This window comes from Biomphalaria glabrata, chromosome 2 (genome assembly GCF_947242115.1).
Source record: "Biomphalaria glabrata chromosome 2, xgBioGlab47.1, whole genome shotgun sequence".
In the NCBI taxonomy this organism is placed as follows: domain Eukaryota; kingdom Metazoa; phylum Mollusca; class Gastropoda; family Planorbidae; genus Biomphalaria; species Biomphalaria glabrata.
This window is the reverse complement of record NC_074712.1, coordinates 56,801,107-56,823,409: the sequence shown is the minus strand read 5'-3', so window position 1 is coordinate 56,823,409 and position 22,303 is coordinate 56,801,107. Positions and strand designations below refer to the sequence as shown.

The following is a 22,303-nucleotide window of genomic DNA, read 5'->3' as shown; positions in this document are numbered from 1 at the left end:
CTAACTTTCCTAAAGATGTGTAGCTACACGGGGAAAAGTATCTTATCTTATCTAATACAGACGTTACTTCAAAAAAGAAGATTACTTCCTACGCGTCATGCATTTAGTCATGCATATTAACCAATGACTTAATTCTGCCAAGTCACTGGTTTTCCTGGCTAGTTCAGGCAACCCATTCCATGCTCTAATAGCACTAGGGAAGAAGGAGTATTTGTACAAATTTGTCCTAGCATATGGGACGAGGAATGTGCCTTTATTTTTGTGTATGGCTAAGATTGTTCACAGCTAAACTACAAATGGGTGCAAAATATATTTTTATCTGGTATACATAGTACATCGAGGCCAGTCACGTCTATTAAATATAATATTGAAGATTAACAAGTATGTTAGAGGCCTAAAGGGCTATTCCATGTGATGGTCATTCTCTGAATCGTGTTGGTAGTGCAGCGATTGACTTCAGTAAACCTTTTTTTTTTAGAATTGTGTAAGAAACATATTTCTTTAAAAAATTTGCCAATTTCCTATCTATATAGGCCTACTTCTTGATTGCAAATAAGTTATACCCACTACGGACAATAAAGATTATCATTATTATTAAATATCCGAAAATCATGTTTAGGACTAACATATACGATACCTGAATATGTGAAGAACCCACTAAATATATGTCAAATAACTTAAGCCTAGAGCTTTTCAAGTCTAAATCTGATCCAAATAAATTTAAATTTTCTCACTTAGGCTATATTGCCTAGCCTATATCTTTTTTTTTTTTTTTTTTTTCGTAAGATCAATTAGCTTTCACTGTTAATCGGGACGATATTGTTTTCTGCAAATATTTAGGATCTGTAGACCTATTTGCCTGTTGACTACTAAAATAAAATGACTGAGATAGATTAATAATTTTATACTGTAAAAATTTAAAAACTATTCATTCATAGCATGGTCATTTTTAGCTAAGGCGATTTGTTTAAGTTGTTTTCAAGAAATAGATCTAGGTTTTTTTCTCACTTTATAAGACAATCACTGACATATAGAAGTACAGACCTATAGATATGTTTGATATGGCTTTCGGGAAAAACAATGTAAAAATCGGGAAGTTCACAACTAGATCTAGATTGAGACTCAATAATACTTAATCCTAAAGTCACTAAAGAGATTTATTTCATCTATCACCCTTCAGATTCTTTTTTGTGGATCATATTGATTACTTCTTTAAAAAGAATCTAGATCTATATTATCTAGAGTCTAGTCTAGATCAAGAAAATCGAAAATTGATTAACTAAACCAAGGGCGTCAGAAAGTTCAAGCTGTCAGCTCTGTCGCCTCTGTCATCAGTGTCACTGTCAGTGTGCCATTAAATTAATCTGATTCTGAATCGTCATTTCACTAAGTCAGTACTACTGCGTTTTCGTAGGACTACCGTCGCGAGATCTAGTCTACTCATCTATATTCTAGATCTACGTCTACTGTTAGTAGTACGGTAGTGCCAGTACTGTCACTGTGTTCAATTTGTGCTGATATTGACAATAGACTTACTAAGTTTAGAATAGTTTAGATATTGTAGACATTGAATCTAGATCAAAGTCTCTACTTTTCTATACATTCAATATAGATCTAGATCTAGTATTGTATCTACCTTATTATTTATTATAAATTTAAATGAATAGATCTAAATCTAAGTGATCTATTCACATTCATAATAGTCAATTGCTCAACTTGTAACACAACATCTATATAGATTACTAGATCTGTATAAAGTATATACCATCCACCTCTATGGCTGGCCTTATAATTCAAGGCCAAGCCAATATGACCATGAACAGAGTAGAAAACTGGCCGGACTGTGTTGATTTTGAGATGATGAATCTAGATAATATATCTATAGTTCAGACCGAAAATATGGTCATGGATTACCAAAATATTAACAGAGATGTTTGTGTTCACACACCAGAAGCAGATTCAAACAGCAGTAATATTTATTATAAATGTCACTCACTACATGATAATTCCTGCAACAGCAGTCTGCCTCCAAGTCCGAACTTGAATAATCATTTTAATTATACGGACAATATAGTGGATGTAAACTACAGTGGAACAACTTGCAAGGAACTCCCAGATTGCACAAATGAAACAAATGCTTTTCTATTTCAAAAGGACCCACTATTGGAATCAGTAGTTGTCAGGTTGCCACTTTCCACATCAGATTCAGAGGATACTTCAGAAACTCAGTCATCATATTACAATGTTGATAATGTAACTGATAGTTTCAAAGATCTGTCTACTAAATCAAAGTTAAAAACAGCTATATTGAATAGATGCTACGCCGAAGGAAAAGATATTAAAAAAATCCTTCATGAATGCCATGAGTCTACAAAGGTAGAAATAATGGTGAGAAAAGCTTTAACAATTTTCTAAGATGTGCTGCTAGAATTTTAGCTTGTTGTTTTTAATAAATATTTCCCATATGCCAGTGTTTCCCAAAGTGGGCTTAGTGTACCCCTGGTATACATTTCACCTCCTTAACTATGCTGAATTTCATCTATTTATTATGTACAGTTAATAAATTAAAATAAATCATAAGTAAGTTTTAATTCATATTACTTAATACTCAAAACAAGCCCACTAATTGAATACTTAACTGCTTCAGATGCTGACTTAATAAACATAAATTGTGCACTTTAACATCATTCTAGTTACAAATGCAACACGTGAATCTGGTTTTAGCAGAAAAAGTTCTGAAATACATCTTGCTTTTACCATCTTCATATTTATGTTAAGTTGTTTTTTGAGCATTTCTAGACATTAGCCTCATTGATTGCCCCAGATACCAGGATGTCAGGGAGAAATTTTTTAGAACACACACCTTGAAAACACTATTCGACAATGTCGACCCTGGGAAGGTACTGGGCTTTGTCCGGGAGGTGGGGTTGTCTACGAAGATCTGATTTTTGAACTGTGAACATATATTTACATAAGATTTTTACCAAATTATTAAATTTTTACTACCTTTACTATTTTAACTGTGAATAGACCTTGTTTTTAATGATTTAACTGTATAGAAGTTAGCCCTTGTTATGTAAAGGGAGAGTGATCTTTAAAGGATTATGGGCACAACATGACCTAAATTGTGCCTAAACTCAAAACTCAAAAAACTCAAACTCACATTAGCTAGAAAAAAAGAACAGATTAATATTAAAACCAGGGAACCAAATTCTATGATCTCATTCGGGAAGGGGGGGGTACTCAAACATTACAAAAATTGTAAAAGGGGTACACATTTCAAACATTTGGGAAACACTGCCTTATGCTTTGCCTTGTGATTTTAGTACTTTTGAATTTATAAAGTACCTAAATTTTGCTCCTATAGGAAACATATGATAAAGCCACTTCTACACACAAACACAAAATAACCTGATTTACTTGCTATGTAGCCCTGATTGATAACCATCAATAAACATACATTTTGGTCATAAATTATACATTTGCCTTTTTTTCAAATGCAACAAAAGCCTGTAAAATTGATGATTGCTGGCAGTTTTAGGGTACTGTACATCAGAAGTCAAAAGTGCTTAATTATTCCAAGGATAGTATAGTATATGTAAGGGTTAATATGTAGGCTATGTTCAAAGTTTGGTAGTTTTAAATAGCACTTATGTGGGAGAATGAGTGTATTGGTTAAAGCAAGTCTGGTGGGCTTTGTCTTTTATAGATACTTCATCAGATTTCTAGATCACTATAATATTTAATATTCATGGTGAAGAAAAGGGATGTAGCTTGTCTTTAATGTGTTTTTAGAAAATATTACCTATTCTTATATATCTTTAGAAAATATTACCTTTTCTTATATATCCTTAGAAAATATTACCTATTCTTATATATCTTTAGAAAATATTACCTTTTCTTATATATCTTTAGAAAATATTACCTATTCTTATATATCCTTAGAAAATATTACCTATTCTTATATATCCTTAGAAAATATTACCTATTCTTATATATGTGCCTGTTGTGTGTTCATTATAACTTTTTAAATTTTGACTTTGACCTCCATTGAATCGCTTTTCTTTTTTTCTTACCACTGTCATCATTCATGTCAAACATGTACTAAATTTGTGAAAGAAACTTCAGTTAGAGTTGAAATAAGTTTGTAAAAAAAAACTTGAGTTAGAGTTGATATGATTTTGTAAAATAAACTTGAGTTAGAGTTGATATGATTTTGTAAAAGAAACTTGAGTTAGAGTTGAAATTGTATTGCGTGAAACAACATGCAATAAAATTTAATTCAAGGACCATATTGCTAAACAAGTAGATCTATAATTAGTTATTTAAAATGTCTTTCTGTACAGGACTAATATAATTTGTTTATTTTTAGCCCAGTGCTCTAGAAATGGCTAAGGAGAATGACAGAAAAGAAAGAAACAGACAGTCAGCCAAAAGAAGTAGAGACTTGAAGAAAGCTTGCTATGATGAAATAAAAAAAGTATGTTTGTGTTAGTATAATTAGAAATCATAAAATGGTTGTTTCACTTCCAATAGCCCATCAGTTCTTGTTATGTTAAGTTTTTAATTATATAGAAGACCATAAAATGAGACCATTAAAAAGACTTGCTCAGTTGTAGAACACAATTTTACAAGATGAATTAAAATTATTTAGAAATATTATTACTATTTATTAACAGAAACATGAAGAGCTTGTCATCATAAATGAAGAAAAGAAAAAAGTTGTGCAAGAATTAACAAATCAAGCCAGAGTCTTGGAAGAATTTATAAATACTCATGACTTACACCCTAAAAGAAAACAAGGTAATAACTTATTCAAATTTTCTATTTTGAAAATTAGGACCCTTTTTATAACAATTAACACCAGCTTGTATTGTCTTATCTAAACAACACACAAAAAAAAGTTTAGCAAAGAAAAAAATTGCTGATATCTTGAAATTAGGTAAAAAAAAATATTTTTTTTTTTAAGTTCCTTTTCTGTTCAACTTATTATGTTCAACTTATTATCCATTAGATTCTAAAAAATTGATGAATATGCTTTAAATAAAGAGGTCAGTGGGAATTTCCAAAAAAACTATAAATAGAAACAATTTTCTTACAACTAAGTTTGTTTGACTGAAATATTTTTCTTCTACTTTCTCCTTTCAGAGATAGCTTCTGCAGCCATGTATGATACTGACCTATTTCCAGCACAACCAGCACTTATTTCTTCAACTGACTCTACCATACAAAACTATGCTTGTCCAAATATATTAGCTGCTCAAGGTAAACAATCTGAGCATGACATAAGCTTGTCTGACTATTCAGAAAATGAAATCCCAGGCTTAATGTTCAACATACAGCAGCCAAGTCATTCACAATCCAATCAACATCTTGCAGATACCATACTAAGCAAGCAGCAAGAAATTAATTGTTCTGAAACATCAGATGTAGAACTATCTCCAGAAATTATATTAGAGATATTGGAATCCCTGCCTATAAAAGAGCCAAGTAATGAACAGTATGTTTCTGATCTCCAGTCAAATGAGCAAGATCTATATACAGATACGGATATACAACTTGATAAAAAGAAAGACTTTCGTCTTTCACTGCCAATGGAACCTGAAACATATGCGGAGATATCTCAAGAACAGTACTTGCATAATTCTCAGGAAATGGTACCAGTAACTATAACATTACCACTTTTCAATTTCCAGCAAGATGTAAATAAAAGTCAAGCAGAAATAATTTTCAAACAATCTGAATCACATCCTCAAATAACCATTCACCATACATCAGGAAATGACTATCTAATCCCACCCCAGTTGGACAGCATGGTTAATCATTACAATCAGAATGTTGGTTCTATTCAACCTGATAATAAATGCTCCACCAATTCCCTACAAATCACAGCAATGATATGTAATGATATGACCAATCATGACATGGCTGATACATTTTGTACTGCAGGTGGAAATGTTCATAGTCCTGTATATGTACCTATAAATTCTGAAGGCACAACTTCTTGTGTGAAGTCCCAAGTGGATTTCAAAATCAGTTCTAAAGCTAGTCTTGATGTATGGCGAGTTGATTCATCAGCTTATGATGAGGAAATGTCTGACCTCACATCTTCTTTTTTAGATGAACCACAGTCCAAAAAAAGGAAAATAAATAATGACAATTGAAGTTGAAACTAAGAAAATAGTTGTGCGAAGAACCAGATCAAAGGAAAAGAAATGTGATATAATTAAATTATTAGTATTATACATTTTATTACACATTTTTCAACGTTATTGTTTCTACCTACTTAGTTGACATAGATAAAACCCAGCAAAACATGAAGTAAACCTAGATTACTGGTCTATATTTAAGGAAAACAACATTTTATGATTACTGTCTGCTAGATATATGTAGCAGAGTTCAAATATAACCAAATGTTTGTTATATTATACCAATATCGAGTTTAAAACATAACTGCAGAAAAGATGGTGATCATTAGTTTACTGTTGTGATGTTTGAAACAATCAATAAAGATTTTATCAAATGATAATGATAAAAATGTAGACCTAAGTCTTCTTGAGGTAAAAGTGTTTGACTATAACCAAACTCACTTGTTTTTAAATGCATTGAAAAACATTTATTTTCTATGTAATGGTTGACAAGTACATGATTAATTCTTCCTAATTATTATTATTCAAAGAAGGAATGCATATCTAAAACTAGTCATATAAAATAACGTTTAAGCATTATTAATTTTAAAACATTTATCAGGTTTAAAAAAAAAAATTTCTGTATTACAAATATAAAGCTAGAAAGGAAATAGTTAGTCATCCAATATATTGATTTTCACTGCCCAGTTGCAATATTTCAATCATTCTTAAAATATTTTCTATGTCTCTATTGATTATTTTTACATTTAGCTTTAGCTTAGATCAGAATTTCTGTTATTGTTTTATCAAAAAAATTAATTTATAAGTATACTTTCTCTTTCTAATAAAAGGTGTCTTATTTCTCAACCTGGGTTAATCTAAAAACAGTTTTCAGTCAATGAAAATCACTTATAAACAAGTAATTTTCAGCTCAAAAACAAAAGTGCTATGTACAAATTGTAAAAAAAAAAGTGTTAAATTTCTTTGTATAAATTAAGTATGCTCATTTGAGAACCAGCTTTACCCATTTGCTTTGCCTGTTAATTTGTTCTCCGATTTATCACAATATACAAAATACCAAGATGTACCAAAACTAATTTTTTCAAGATTCAAACATGGTCCCCCCATCTCTCTCATGTCCTTCCACCTTTTTCATGCTCTTTCACCTCACTCATGTCCTGCTACCTCACTCATGTCCTGTTAGTTATGACAGCAAAAAAAAAAAAAACTGTAGTCAGATTTATATATTTCATATATATAATAAAAATGCATTTATAAGTTACTCATTTTGTTTCTCAAGCATGCACTTTGGTTTTAAACTAAAGTATGCTTATTTATTCATATAAGTAGGTTTTAAAAGAAGACTTAAAAACTAATTTCAATTTAATTTTAATCTTGCCTAATGTCCTTTACTATCAACATTTATCTCATAAATTTTTATTATTTTTTCAATGTTACTGTCAATCAAAGACAATGTCACTGTGTTGGTCAAGGATATGCCTCACCTTTGAAAATCTTGTGAACCCTCTAACTTGAAAATATTTTTAAATAACTAGGCCATTACTTCACTTCAGTTATCCCTTAGTCTGTTGAATCGTTGGGGCAATATGCAAGATTTGTCAACCATCTTTCTCCATTCCTCTCTGTCTTTTGCCTTGGATAAAATTTCAGTCAATGACAGGCCTGTCCGTTCTTTGATGTTGTCTACCCAACACTTCCTCTCTCTTCCTCTTCTTCTTCTTCCTGGTACTGTTCCCTGAAGGAAGGTCTTTGTAAGCCATTACTATATAATTATATAACTTTGTGAGGTTTCTAATATAACATTTTGGTTGCTAGCAGAAACTGACAAATCACTAAACACTGAACAAAATAAAATCTTATATTATTATTTTAATTTATAATAATTTTGAAATTAAATTGTTTTAAAAAATTTATTTAATCTTTTAAATTTATAGCATTTATTGACCTTTGAAATTGTGAAACATCTGAAGAATACAGCTGGATGTTTATATTGTAGGCAAATTTGTTTTCAAAACCTTAGTAAACTAATTTCTTGAATCAAATGCTGTAATAATTTGTTCACTGTATTTTATTGTTATTGTTTTTATTTGTTATTCTGTCAATTTATAGGGCCCATCATACATGAATTGTCAGTATAATTATTTTGCTATTATATGTATATTATTTATGTAAGTTTCAGACAACATTTTAGAAATAAAATGTCTGCAGGTGATGTGGACTATCTGTGTTCAAACTTATGACCATAATTATGACTGCACAAATGGCTGGTCAGTCTAAGCAATTATAATACAGAAGTAAAAATAAATTAAAGGGGAATAGTATCTCTTTTATTGAAACCAGTATGAGCTAAAAGTAAATAACATTACATACCCTTTGTTCTGTTCATAAAGAGATATAATAAAACAAAGATTAATAAACACAAAATCAAATAGAGACCAGATTTTTAAAGAGTGAAAATTCAAGCTCTCTTTATTATGGAAAACTCTCTGGTTGTGTGGTGTGCACGAGAGTTTGTCTGTATAATGGTCGTGAGTTCAAACCTTTCCTGTGAGATTTGGGTTAAAATGTAATAATTTTCCATTCTGAAGGAATATCTGAAACGTATGAAATAAAGACATACAAAATATAGCTAAGTAACACTTGTGAAAAAAAAAGAATAATTAATACTGCCATTGGCTTAGCCTACTAATCTTTCATAATTAACCATTGCTGTCAATGGTTAGGCTAGAAATACTAAAATCATTTGAGAAGGCAGCATAAATCATACCAGTCATTTTGTTTGTGTGTGGTTACTTTGTTTTAAAACCATTTATTATTTAAATTGTAAACTAGAATTCATGTTGTTTAAGAAACATACAAGTATTCATGAGATTCTAAATCATTTCTTTGTCAATAACAATATGAAAAATGTGTACTAATGCAAACAATTATTGGGCATTGTAAATGAATATGTCTAAAATATAAAAAATAAAGTTTTTATTACAATTTACATAAAAACAAAAGCTACATTGTTTGTTTCTGTTCATTTAGAGATACTTTATTTAAAGGCTATGACATAAGATACATATAGTTTAATATACTATTCCATTGTTTGGATGGCTGCCTGGACGTGTGATTTGCGCTTCAGATTGTTGACTCGGTGGTTCCTGGCTCGACCCTACCTGCATCCAGCGTGCGCTTTGGGCTGGGATGTAACAATCTTCAATACAGGAGGGAACTCTGAGATATGTAAGGCTAACAAACAAGCGTGCTTGATGCATATGTTCTACCATGGGTGTAACCAAAAATTGCCTACTCCTTTCTCCCCCCCTCACTTTCATCCCCCTTTCCTTAAGTAAAATTTATTTAATAATAACAATGTATGTTAAATGGGTCGTAAGGAGGAGACACAACAGGGGACTAAGTAGACTGTGTCTAGTACTTTAATAGCTTATATAACACCGCACTGCTTCGAGCAAAGCAGAATTCGACATGTCGGATTCGTAGCTACATCGGAGATAAGTCTTTATTAAAAACATTTCCTTGAGTTTGGTGCAGTGGCGTAGCTGGGAGTGGGGGAGGTAGGTCCAAATTTGAAATGAGTGTCCGAAATTTGTTTTTACATTAAATATTAATTATTACGACATTATCTCATGTCATGATGTCGAATGTCACATTAATGCAAGGGCCCCTAAAGAGGTTAAGCCCTCCAAATCCCTAGCTACGCTACTGAGTTTATTATTAGCCTACTTTATTATTAAAATGTTCAGAAAATAATGATAATTTAATAATGTGCTGTCAAACATGGTAGAGAAAAATGGCGCACATTGGATCTCCTTTAGTATTTTGCTAAAATTGCATTGCCCAACAGGTCTATTATCTCGTTTTGAATCTGCGACGAATTACTTTCAGTCAGTAATTGTCAGCTTCTTCAATGTGCTCCTTGTTTGCATCATCCACCGTTCTCAGTCGTGTATGGTGTCTGTATGTTTGGCAAGCTTGTTAATGAAGTTACGTAATTAGTAGGCCCTAAGCCTTAATTTAATTTTTTTTTTTACGATACGGTTGGAAAACAAACAACATTGGTGCTGTGTCGGGGTATAAACCCGAGACCATTGAGACCATCCGAAAGACTTTCCATTGCACGAACCAGAAGACAATTTAAAGCAGCCAATCAAGTGAACTATTCCGTGATAAATGTAATTATCGCTCAATCTTAAAATGTTTTATTATAAACCTCCTCCCCAATTCAGTCACGATAATTAAGTTTCTAAAAAGTCAACATCTTTACCGTTTCCCTAAGTAACAGAATATGACGTTTCTTTTGCTTGTTTAATATCTAATTTTAAGTCTAAAACTATATTTCTGGTAACAGAAAAATGGGGAAAAAAAGTATGCTTACTTTAAAAAAAAAAAAGCAGAAAAAAAAAGGTAGTAGGCCTACTATCAACTGTTTAATTAACATAGAGAGGGGGGAAAAAAGAAATAATGGGAGTCTGGGAACAAACCGTCACCACCAACGCACCGTCACCACATTACAATAAACCGGATGAAAGTTGTTCCTTAATTACACTGACTCTAGGTGAAAACACGGGTTAAAGTTAATATAAAGTTTGATATGACGTGCGGGATTGTTTAAGGAAACGTCAATTTTTAACCATTTTTTTTTTACAAAATTGCATTGTAGGGCAGGCCACAATTGGTCCCTATAGTCATGGGACAAGGCGATATGAAACCCCTACGCGCTATGCAGTGTCCTATTTAGAGTTGAAAAGGCCTTAATAAGCTATTTGAGATATGGGGCCCCATATAAGTCCAGATATTGTTTGTAACTTCTAAATATTTTTTGAAGGCCTTAAGCTAGAGATTATGTTGCATCTTGCCCCAAGGATGGTTATTACACCATCGGGTGTGGGCCCCTATTGAACCCCCTTCGCGCTATGGATGCTACGCCACTGCCCAAATACCCATATAGCCAGTTAGTCCCTGCATATATACACTATATAGATGTTATTTTGTTTTGTTTTGTTTGTTTTTTTCATATAAAATGTAGGCATATATTAAATTTATATTCTACCACGCTAATTTAACTATCTAGATCTAGGGAGAAAACTTTAAGTTACGCATCACTGCATCGTACGGAGATTTCCGTATAAAAAATAAAAGCAATGCATTTTAGTATTAAGTATAGATCTAGATCTAGGTCTGAATGAAGAATCAAATCATTAAAAACAAATACTTTTATTGAAACGCAGGCTGCTGTTTTATTAAACGATCTGTTCTTTTTTTTTTTTTGTTTAAAGACGTTTAGTTATAATAAACTGCTTTTCCGAATATAGAGTCTGTGTGGACACGTAAAGGAATAGCCAAAGCAAAGGGACTTTCCCTACGTTCGAGATACATCTTTAGGGCGGGGCTAAAGTAAAAAAAAAAGTGGGGGGTCCATTGGCGGGTGAAGGTTGTCTACTTTAGAAGCAAAATAAAAACATTCGTCAAGTAACAGTAGTTCATTTCTTCCATTGACGCTCAAAAGAGTAATTCGCGTTCTCCATATAACTAGGTCGTGATTATACACAGTGACATTGCAGTCACAGTGCTAAAGTAGATTAGGATTAAAATTAAAGATACTTACACTCACAGGCATAATAATTAATAATATAAGATTCTAATAGTAATATATGAATATGAGAAGATTATAGATCTAATTATAGATATAATACTTTAATAGACTCGAGTTCTTTATACTAGGCCTATAGTATAAGCGAAAGGGTCTAAGATCTAGAATCTAGACTGACTAGACTAAAAAAGTTTGTGTTTAGTCTTAACTTTAGTTAGATCTAGAATCTATATTAGGCTACTTAGTTTGAAGGCTCGAAGCTGCATTTTTTAAAATGGATATGGATGATATAGATTTTTGGACATTTGATACGCTTAAACCGCATCAAAATCAAGAGATATTGGATCGACCTCAAAGTACAATTTCGACGTTGCCATCCGAAGACGGCGAAGATGAAATGATAGATCTAGATCTAGATCTATATGAAAATGAGGATTCTTACAATTATAACGATGTATGCGGTACCATCATTTCGGGTTGTTTTGCAGCGAATAGTGGCTTAAATAACGAAAGCATCGTTAATAATCCTAATGTGAAATATTGGGAGAATCTTAATGAAGTTATTTCGATTACAAAATCAACAAATGATATTGGCGTAAGCTTAGATCTACATGCCCAGGATGACAAACTTGAAGTAAGCATAATTATCTCATATTCTCTTGTAAATTAAAAGGAATCATTTACCCATTTATTGTCAGGTACGTAGAGTGTGTGTTCTTATAATATGTCACTATAGCAAAATCTATATCTATATTATATACAAACTTATAAGGAACCTAGATCAGGGAGCGATCGAATGTCTTGAATATCTAGACTCTATATAACATTTCAGATAATTATCAAAATTTCATTAAACATTTGCACTGTTGTCCACTGTCCAGTATCTATAGGTTAGAATGTAATAATGGAAAAGAAAAAATACTTGAAGACATAGGCCTAATTATTATAACACAATTTTCCAGTTCTATTTAGCATAAATATTTACATTTTACATATGTATTTTATAGAATCCAAATTTACATATTAAATGTTCAATAGAATTTGGTAGCCTACTTTTTTTTTTTTTTTTCAGAAATAGTATTTTGTAAAAAAAAAAAAAAAAGTAAAGTTCCCCTTTCAGACATTGTGCTGACAATCTTAAGATTTTTTTTACTTTTTTTTTTTTTTTTTGTATGCTGGAAAAGCTTCTTTGTGGAATTTTTAAGCAGCAGGTTCCCCCTCCATCCAACTAGAAGTCTGGCGGAATGCTGTAAGCTAAGTCCACAGCTGGGTCTGGGAAAGAGCTGTTATATATATAGTGCTTTTCCGAGTTCTGAGCTTCAGTATTCACTTTTTCTCTTAGTAAACGAATTATTCTTTCTAGCAAAAATAAATTGCAGATTAAAATTAATTAGTCCACCACAAGGTCTAAAAGGGGAACTTTACTTACTTACTTTTAAAATTAATTAGTCTAATAAAGAAGTGGCGGCTACCAGCAATACTATTATGTGAGAACATTTGAGTTGCATATAGTGCACATTAGTCTGTATTGAGCATGATCATTGTAAGATCATTTTAGCGTTAAGATTTGCAGCAGACTTTCTTATTTTGATGTGTTAAACATTGGTAATAATGTCATTTTACTTGGTTAATAATCGAACATGCATTGATAACTACAAAGAAAATACAAGTTTAGTTATTGTTTTTTTGCTCCATGAAAAAGATATTGACCAACAACTTCTTTTCTCCCCCCCCCCCCCTCCACTTCCACCCACCCATGCCATCACATCACAGTCAAAACTGTAAGTTTTCTTATGTTTACTAAATGTTGTTTATTTTGTTATCATGTCCCTTTAACTCCATTTATATTGTATTATAACTGTTACTATTTTAAAATCAGACCAAAATACCATGTAACTTTCATATATATTAGTCAATATGGGCTGGGGACCAATGAAATGTATTTCATTGATTATGGGTAAAATTGTTTTGGATACCGAACATTTTAGGTACCAACCAACTTTCCATTGTGTTGTTAACTTTAGTTCCATATACATATATATACATTGTGTTATCTGTCCTTTAATCAAATTTCTGCCAGATTCCTTAGTGGACAGTTTTCTTGCTAACTGTAGGCCTATAAATATAAGTTGTTTCATATAGGTGGTATCAGAGTTTTTTTAAGGTTTAAAGGACTGTTTGGGCATTGGTAAATTGTCTGTTTGGCATATATGTGGGTAGTTTTTTAGTGTGGTAGCTGCTAGATGAAGATGTTGTCTTCTGGGAGAGGTTTTCCAGTAATTATTTTTCTTTAAAAACATGCTATTTAACATTTAATAGATATAAGAAAACAATATTGCACATTTTAACTTAAATATAAAAAAAAATTGAATCTGGCTTCTTTAATCATTTTTTATCCTATAACTAGAAATCAGTTTTGCAAATATCCTAACCCTTCTATTGGCTAACATCAGTTCTAAGACATTTATGTATATATATTTTAATTTTCTTTTTTTTTTTTTTAGTCAAGTTCAGAGCAATTGGAGAAATATGAATTGAAAAAGGAGAAAAATCGTCAGTCTGCTAAAAGAAGTAGAGAGAGAAAGAAAGAAGTACACGAAGCTCTTGTACAGGTAAGTGTCTTGTGCTATTTGCTTTCAAATTTATTAAAACTAAAAAATGTATATTAACATATCCGCATGGGAGACCATCTGCCTTTACAATTAACTTCTAATAGGGGGAAAATTTGAAGTCTCTTTCAGTTCTACATCACATCTCATTATCTAAACAAAATTTATGTGGATGTATGAGCAATCTGTTAGTTCGTCACGTTAAGAGTAAATTGTTAATAGTCTGCTACTATAATATATTAGTACCAACTTATAATTTTTTCTTAAATTTGTTTTTAATAGGCCCTATATGTAAGTTGATTTTCAGATTTATTTATTTATTTTTAAAATAAAAATTCAGGGACAATGTTTTTTTGTTGTTTTTTTTTCAGTAGTAAGGAGTCAAGTAATTAATTGAAACATAGTGATTGGATCATTTGATGAATATCAATTTTACAGACTGCTCCTTAAAGTTATTGATACAAATATATTTTTAAACAAAAGTTCAAAGTATTCTAATTTTTTCTACTTGCAGAAAAATACTCAGCTTAAAGAAGACAATGCCAAGCTACGTACAGAAGTTGGAAAACTTGAATTTCTTTTGGCCTCATTGAATGTTCGTTTAAGAAATCTTAACTGTTGTATTCAAGGTACTAAACTGTCTTAAAGTTTTGTAGTATTGGTATAATTTTCATTGAGACTTTGTACAATATTGTGATAAGTAAAAATTGTGCAGCTAATTGTTTTCTATATTATTCTGTTCTGTAGAACAGGGAGATGACACTTTTTACGAAACTGGAGCAGCAAAAAATGTAACTTGGACTCAGGAGGATGATGAAGCTGTCGAGCTTTCCTTCAATATTCCAGGGCTAAATAGGAAATATCCAGCGGAAGAGACACAGTATGAATCACAGCCGAATGTGTACACTTTAGCTTCCAATTACAATTATTTTAATGAGCAAACAAATGTTGACCGATGTGCTGCTTCTAAAATGCTTCAAGGGTAAAATAGGCCTATATTTGAAAGAAATTGAAAGGACTATGTTATTATTGTTTAAATTATCCATAGCGACGTGTCGGGGGACCTTAAAAAAGTTCCCCAAAATTTGTAAAACAAACGTGTTTTAGAAGTCATATATGGTACACGTTATAAATTAAGCTAGAAAATTTATTTAAAATACGAAATCCAAATCTTTATTAGCATTTTGAGATGCATTATCTGATACATGTGCATTTCCATTGTGACCCAAAGTGAGAAAAGGTCTCTAAGTATTTGCTGGTTTTTTTTTTTGTAGACTAAAGGCAGTTTTTCTTTGTGCTAGACACATGACAACCTTTAACATTGTCCATAGAAACAGATGACCTTTACATGATCTGTCCTGTAGATCAATGGATTATGGGCACGACATGTGCCAAAAACCAAAAATATCCTGTAGATCACAAGGTCTGAAAAGGTGAAGGTGTAGCCTACTTTATTTTGATTGAACTAAGTTACCCTAGAAAGTAATAATTAATAGTTTTGAGAATGTTAGGTGTCATTCAAACTTTTTTATGAGCAATTCTGAGAAAAAAATCAAAACATTAATTTCTTTATCAACTAAGTTGTTTTACAGCAACTCATTTATTAATCATATAAAAGCTTTTAGGACATTTGCACCCCACCAATTTTCATTTTAAATCCTACAATTTATGGTAACCTTTTATTAAGTTGGGTCACAGCTCATGTAAGGATTTTGTATTGTGCACTTATTATGGCATTTTCTAGAAGATCTTGTTAAATTTTTTATTCATAGTTTGGGTTCTCATCCGTATATGATTCCAAAAACAACGTTGAAACTTCACTTGACCATCTAGGTTTTAGATGCATAGAGTCATGATGATGGAATGCATAATTTATTTTATGCTTATTTTTATAGTGAGTCCCCACGGTAAGATGGGGTTAGGGAAGCAGAAAGTCTGTTGTTAAACATGTTGCTAAGTATGGCCCCAGATTTTGTTTGGGTAATGATCATTTTTAAATTGTGCACATAGCTTCGGAACAAGACAGCTGGAGGTCACTTACAAAGACCACGGGATATACATTTGAAACCAAAAGAAAATTCGCTGCCGAGGACAGACATAGAAAGCGAGAAAAAGAATCTTAATCGACCACTGTTGGCCGATGGTTATGCTTGCGCTAGATGTGGCAAAATATGTAGATCGCAGCTGGGGCTGCGTAGCCACGGGAAATTCTGCATTCCTCATTGATTTTCTTTTTCTAAGACAAGTCTTATTATTATTATTTAGTAACTTTGTTTTTGTTTTTCAGTACTCTATACACTTAAAGGAGGTGTGGTGGCTGAGTGGTAAAGCACTTGGCTTCTGAACTAAGAGGTCCTGGGTTCAAATCCTGGTGAATGGAATTTTTAATCCTGGGATTTTTTAGGGCGCCTCGGAGTCCACCCAGCTCTAATAGGCACCTGACAATAGTTTGGGGAAAAGTAAAGGCGGTTGGTTGTTGTGCTGGCCATATGACACCCTCGTAACTGTGGGCCACAGAAACAGATGACCTTTACATCATCTGCCCCATAGATTGAAAGGTCTAAAAGGGGGATCTTTTTTTTTCTTTTATATACACTTGAAAGTGCATATAGCATTTCTTGTGAAAAAAAAAACTAAAAAGTTTACATGTGGATGTACGATGTGAGAAAGAGATGATGTTGCTGACATGAACTGTCTCAGCCCAGCTTATCGTACATAAAAAAAAACACTGCTCTGTACATGGCGCGAAATTTTAAAATATTGTTCAGACATCTGTTGTAAAAAAAACCCACTCATTTGGGGGTCCAGGGGGATTTTCAAATTCTCACCCTCCCTCCCCAACCCTTAGCTACACCATTGTATCATGTGTACAATTTTATCTATAGTTCGTCCATCGATGATGACCACTTTTGCAGACGTCCATCCTGCCCATCGCATCTGTGACTGCATTAGGATTGTGTTGATGCTTTGCAGACTAGCTCTACATTATCTGGTATTTTTTCTTGCCATTTGATATTCAGTATTTTTTTTAGACATGTCTTGTGGAAGTAGGTCAGTTTCTTCGCATGTTTTCTGTACACTGTCCACGTTTCTGAGGCATACAGCAATGTAGGGAGGATGACAACTCGATAGATCCCTAGCTATGTATTTATGGTGATACCTCATCTGTTCCAGACATTTTAAGACAGTATGCCATAGGATGCACTAAGCTTGGTGATACGCAGGTCGATTTCATTATCAATCTTTCCGTTTCTGGAGAGTCTGCTGCCAAGATATGTGAATCTGTCCACTGCATTTATATCATGTCCATTTATCTTGATGCTTGGATCCGAGTAGGTTTTCCTTGGAGCAGGCAGATATAAGACTTCAGCCTTTTTTGTGTTAATGGTAAGGCCAAAGTGTGAGCATGCTCTTGAGAAATCACTGACGATGCTCTGCAGATCATTTTCAGAGCAGGCATTTAGGGCACAGTCGTCAGCAAATAGCAAGTCCCTGATTACTGCTGATTTTATTTTTTATTTTGCTTTGAGGGACCATCAAATCTGTATGCTATATTTATCTCACTTTTTTCTCTATTTGTGAATATGATACTGAACAGTGTAGGTGCTAGGACACAGCCTTCTTTGAAGGGCTTTGATGGTTCTCCACTTTCCTGGACACGAGCCTTCATGCCGTCATGAAATAGTCTCACCATGGAAATGAATTTTTGTGGACATCCATACTTTGACATAATCTTCCAAAGTCCTTCTCTGCTAACAGTGTCGAATGCCTTTGTTAGGGCGAAATATATTGAGAAGAGGTCAGCATTTTGTTCTTGGAATTTTTCCTGGAGCTGCCTTGCCTTAAAGATCATGCCAATGATTCCACGCTCTTTTCTGAAGCCACACTGGCTTTCTGGGTGTTGCATGAGCCGATTTAGTAGGATGCGTGCAAGGATTTTCCCAGCAATAGAGAGAAGAGATGTGGTTGTCGCAGATTTGGCGGTTTCTTTTTCGCTTGTATAGATGGACAATTGTGGTATCTTAAAGTCTTGTGATATTGACTCTTGTTCCCACATAATTAAGAACAGCTCATGCAGTCTTTCAATCAGGGCTAATCCACCTATTTTGTAGACCTCTGCGGGAATGGAGTCAGCTCCTGAGGCTTTTTTCGCTTTCGAGCTGTTGAATGGCAAGATCGGTTTCCTTTAGCGTAGGGGGGTTATTCATTTTTCAATTTATTGGTACTTGCTGTAGCCCCTCTATGGCCTCTTCATTTATAACGGAAGGTGTATTGAGAAGCTTTTCAAAGTGCTCGGCCCAGCATTTTAGGATTTCTTCCTTATCTGTCAATAGGATTGTCCCATCAGCATTTAGTGGAGGGGATGAGCCTGACTTTGTTGGTCCATAGACCTCGTTTATGGCATGGAAGATAATCAAAAACATGTTGCCACTCATTCTACCTTTTGTACACCCTGGTGCTCCTTAGTAGCAGTGGCCAATGTAGTAATTGAGGGCTGTGGGCTTGAACTTTCTAGGGGCCCCTGCATTTTGACATTGACATCATGACTTGAGATAATGTACTTAATAAATACATGTCTAAATTCCAATTGGAAAAGTATATAAGTAAAATTAACCAAAATCAAAAATCAACAAGTGACAAATCTCAATTTATATCACCTCACATCATCATGCATTCTCTGCAGCTAATACCTCTACAACATCATCATGCATTCTCTGCAGCTAATACCTCTACAACATCATCATGCATTCTGTGCAGCTAATACCTCTACAACATCAGCTAGAATCTAGATCAATGCTGTCTTGTATTTTTGACTCCACGTGACTAGCGAGATTACATGGCAATGGCATACTATTTAATGTAGGAAAAAATTTAGGACATTCATTTGTGGGCCCAAAGGGGGCTTTTGAATTGGGGACTCCCCATGCCCTAGCCACGCCGCTGCTTAGTAGATAGACTGGTGGTACTGAACAGTCCTTTCCTTGGTCATGCAAGCTTCATTCCAGTGAGAATTATTAGACTGTGTGAACAGCATATGACCACCAGATGTCAAAAGGAATGGGATGTTTTAGTACATGGTTATAGAGTTCATACAAGAGAGACTGTACACATAAAATCACTGTTTTACTGTAATCTCACTTTTTTCTTTTTCTTTTTTTTTCAATTTTTAGCAAATTGTACATTTTCATTGTTTCTTTTGTATTGTAAATATTTTTTTTTTATTTATTTCATTTACCCTAGAATTTTTTTTTTAAATCTTTTTTTGTATTTGTGCACTTTTCAAATCTGTGTAGCTCTTCAGTTCAATATTTTGTACCTAGTACATAGAGAGTCCACATGTTGTACTTAGTACATAGAGAGCTCACGTGTTGTTATTTTTAGTACATAGAGTCTACATGTTGTACTTAGTACATAGAGAGCCCACATGTTGTATTTTTTAGTACATAGAGAGCCCACATGTTGTATTTTTTAGTACATAGAGAGGCCACATGTTGTATCTTTTTAGTACATAGAGTCCACATGTTGTACTTAGTACATAGAGTGCCCACATGTATTTTTAGTACATAGAGTCCATATGTTGTACTTAGTACATAGAGAGCCCACATGTTGTATTTTTTAGTACATAGAGTCCACATGTTGTACTTAGTACATAGAGAGCCCACATGTTGTACTTAGTACATAGAGAGCCCACATGTTGTACTTAGTACATAGAGAGCCTGTACATTCGCCAACTCTGGATCAAGAAAGGGATTATTTATTTTCAAAAAATATTTAAGATTAAGTGATACTTTTGCATCTTAAAATCTCTGCCTACTAAATTTCTCTACTCTTAATTGTTAAAAAAAAGCTTTTTGACATTTTGATTTATGTGAGTTTGAACTTTCTGGATTCCACTGTATTTAGCTTTGTATGTGTCATTAAAACAATAACAAAAAACATCGTTCCAAAAAGAAAGAAGCATAACTATGATTTGGCCACCATTATTTTGATTCATATACTTGGGATGAAATTTGTAAAATATAGAATTCTAATTGAAAAATTTTTTAGGTGAGACTTAGTTTGCCAATCCCTGCATAAGGCCATAGATCTGATTACTAATCAGCAAAGACATTTACAGTACCTTCACTTTCACCTAACGCTTAGTCCATTGAACCATTGGGGCACCACACAAGATCTGTCAACTGTCTTTCACTCTCTCTTTGCGTTGGATAGAATTTCATTCAAAGAGAGGCCTGTTCATTCTTTGATGTTGTCTTCTCATTACTTCCTCTGTCTTCCTCTTCTTCTTTTTCCTGGTACTCTTCCCTGAAGGAAAGTCTGTGCAAGCCCTGATGACCTTTTTGCTGTGGCCAAAGAGTCTTGAGTTTTTTTTGACAGTACGTAGTCAGGAAATTCTCATTTATAATAACACTCTAAAACTGTTTAAGACTAAAAAAAACAATGTGTTCGGAAGGTTCTTTTTTTTTATTTTAACAAAAATATTTTGGCCGCCAAAAAAAAAAATTTACCATCATATTTTTTTAAATGCTCTTAGAGTTAGTGAATCAAAATGTCCATCAAAGTTCATAGAGTTAAAAGTAACATACATGTGAGTACTGATGTGCCAGGTTTGACTTTTAGCAAGTAGCATTCCATTTTATGTTTTCACAAGTGTTATTGTTTTTTTTACTTGTTATCTTGAAGCTTTTACCTTAAAAATATCAGTTTGAAAATGAGTGAAACACTCAACATTTTTGTATTATCCACATACATTGGACAACATTTTTTTTCAAATGAAACATAGATTTTAAAATTTCTTGCTAAACATTAGAAAACAGCTTATTTTACGTTTGGAATTAATAATTGGTTGAGACTTATTGAAAAAGTGTTATAATGAAACTTTCAGTAATTTTTTTGATGTAAAGTCTTTATTGTTAACAGGATCAACTTGTCAAATGTATATTTTTCTAGTATCTTTTTAATTTAAGGCAGCTTTATTTTGTACCCAAAAAACAACTACCGGTATTAAAATAAAATGGATATATTTGTTTCTTGTGTGACTTGTTGAATGAGCAATTTTTCTTCTAACTAAATTTAATTAGTGTGCTAGTGTAAATAAAATAAAATACATTTATACAGACACAAAAAACACAACAAAACAAGATTACAAATAGAGTTTGTGTTTCTCACAATCTTACAGATGGCCTCCAATGTTTCCCCCCATGAACCACTGTCATTGTAATCTCACAGTTAAGTGGCTTTACACTGTAAGAATATATAAGCACACCTTGTGGAGCTCTTGACTCCTGGTCTTTTCACATCAGGGAAGAGGAGTGACCCCGAAAAGCAGATGTGATTATATGGTCAACTGGGGTACTTTTGGACACAGGGTTTATTTTATTAATGGTCTAATAATAAAAGTAAAGTGAAGTTCCCCTAAAAACCCTGAAATTAAAAATGCCAGCCTTCACCAAGATTCAAACCCAGGACCCCTGGTTCGAAAGCCAAGTGTGTTACCACTCGGCCACTGCACTTCCTATTAGGCAGTGGCTCAAGCTACTTATTAGTGGAACCCTGGCATGTGCAAACTATAAGGTTTTTGAAGCAATATTCTAAATTCTTAGTCAGTATCTACATCGAGGGCAATTGCTAAGGATCATGCATTGTTACAAAAATAGTTTTGATTAGGTACAGCACCCTGTTCAAACATCTTTCTGCTATCATATTATTAAATATTACTATTTTTAAGGTTCTTAATTAATTAATTAGTTTTGTTTGTTGGTACCCAGTCATATTTTTTAATAAAAATTTTAAAAGCCAGATATATATTCCTACATACATCTTTCCATTGTGGAATTGACCTCGGTAGATGAAAGTACATGGGTGAATAGATCTGGGTCTCAGGAATGCTAAATTAATCTTATCTAGAGATTATTGATAACATAACATCACATGGTGTCTTTACTATG

At 33.0% G+C, this 22,303-nt stretch overlaps 2 protein-coding genes across 2 annotated transcripts; both read left to right on the top strand.

Moving 5' to 3' along the window:
* Positions 1-1,153: 1,153 nt before the first annotated feature.
* On the top strand, positions 1,154-8,367 carry LOC106056658 (uncharacterized). The gene is made up of 4 exons (XM_013213473.2): positions 1,154-2,388; positions 4,373-4,480; positions 4,680-4,803; positions 5,149-8,367. The coding sequence occupies exons 1-4, from the start codon at positions 1,777-1,779 to the stop codon at positions 6,162-6,164; spliced, it is 1,860 nt and encodes a 619-aa protein (XP_013068927.2). The 5' UTR covers positions 1,154-1,776; the 3' UTR covers positions 6,165-8,367.
* Positions 8,368-11,919: 3,552 nt separating this feature from the next.
* On the top strand, positions 11,920-17,244 carry LOC106056648 (uncharacterized). The gene is made up of 4 exons (XM_013213464.2): positions 11,920-12,379; positions 14,250-14,357; positions 14,869-14,983; positions 15,102-17,244. Exons 1-4 carry the CDS (start codon positions 12,020-12,022, stop codon positions 15,338-15,340), a joined length of 822 nt encoding a protein of 273 aa, XP_013068918.2. The 5' UTR covers positions 11,920-12,019; the 3' UTR covers positions 15,341-17,244.
* The last annotated feature ends 5,059 nt before the right edge of the window (positions 17,245-22,303 follow it).

Bases quoted from the DNA above. Each gene is read 5' to 3' on its own strand.
- LOC106056658 (XM_013213473.2), top strand. From the start codon at position 1,777: ATGGCTGGCCTTATAATTCAAGGCCAAGCCAATATGACCATGAACAGA. The intron at 2,389-4,372 runs GTGAGAAAAGCT...GTTTATTTTTAG, and splicing joins CTACAAAGGTAGAAATAATG to CCCAGTGCTCTAGAAATGGC. The intron at 4,804-5,148 runs GTAATAACTTAT...TTCTCCTTTCAG, and splicing joins ACACCCTAAAAGAAAACAAG to AGATAGCTTCTGCAGCCATG.
- LOC106056648 (XM_013213464.2), top strand. From the start codon at position 12,020: ATGGATATGGATGATATAGATTTTTGGACATTTGATACGCTTAAACCG. The intron at 12,380-14,249 runs GTAAGCATAATT...TTTTTTTTTTAG, and splicing joins CCCAGGATGACAAACTTGAA to TCAAGTTCAGAGCAATTGGA. The intron at 14,358-14,868 runs GTAAGTGTCTTG...TTCTACTTGCAG, and splicing joins TACACGAAGCTCTTGTACAG to AAAAATACTCAGCTTAAAGA.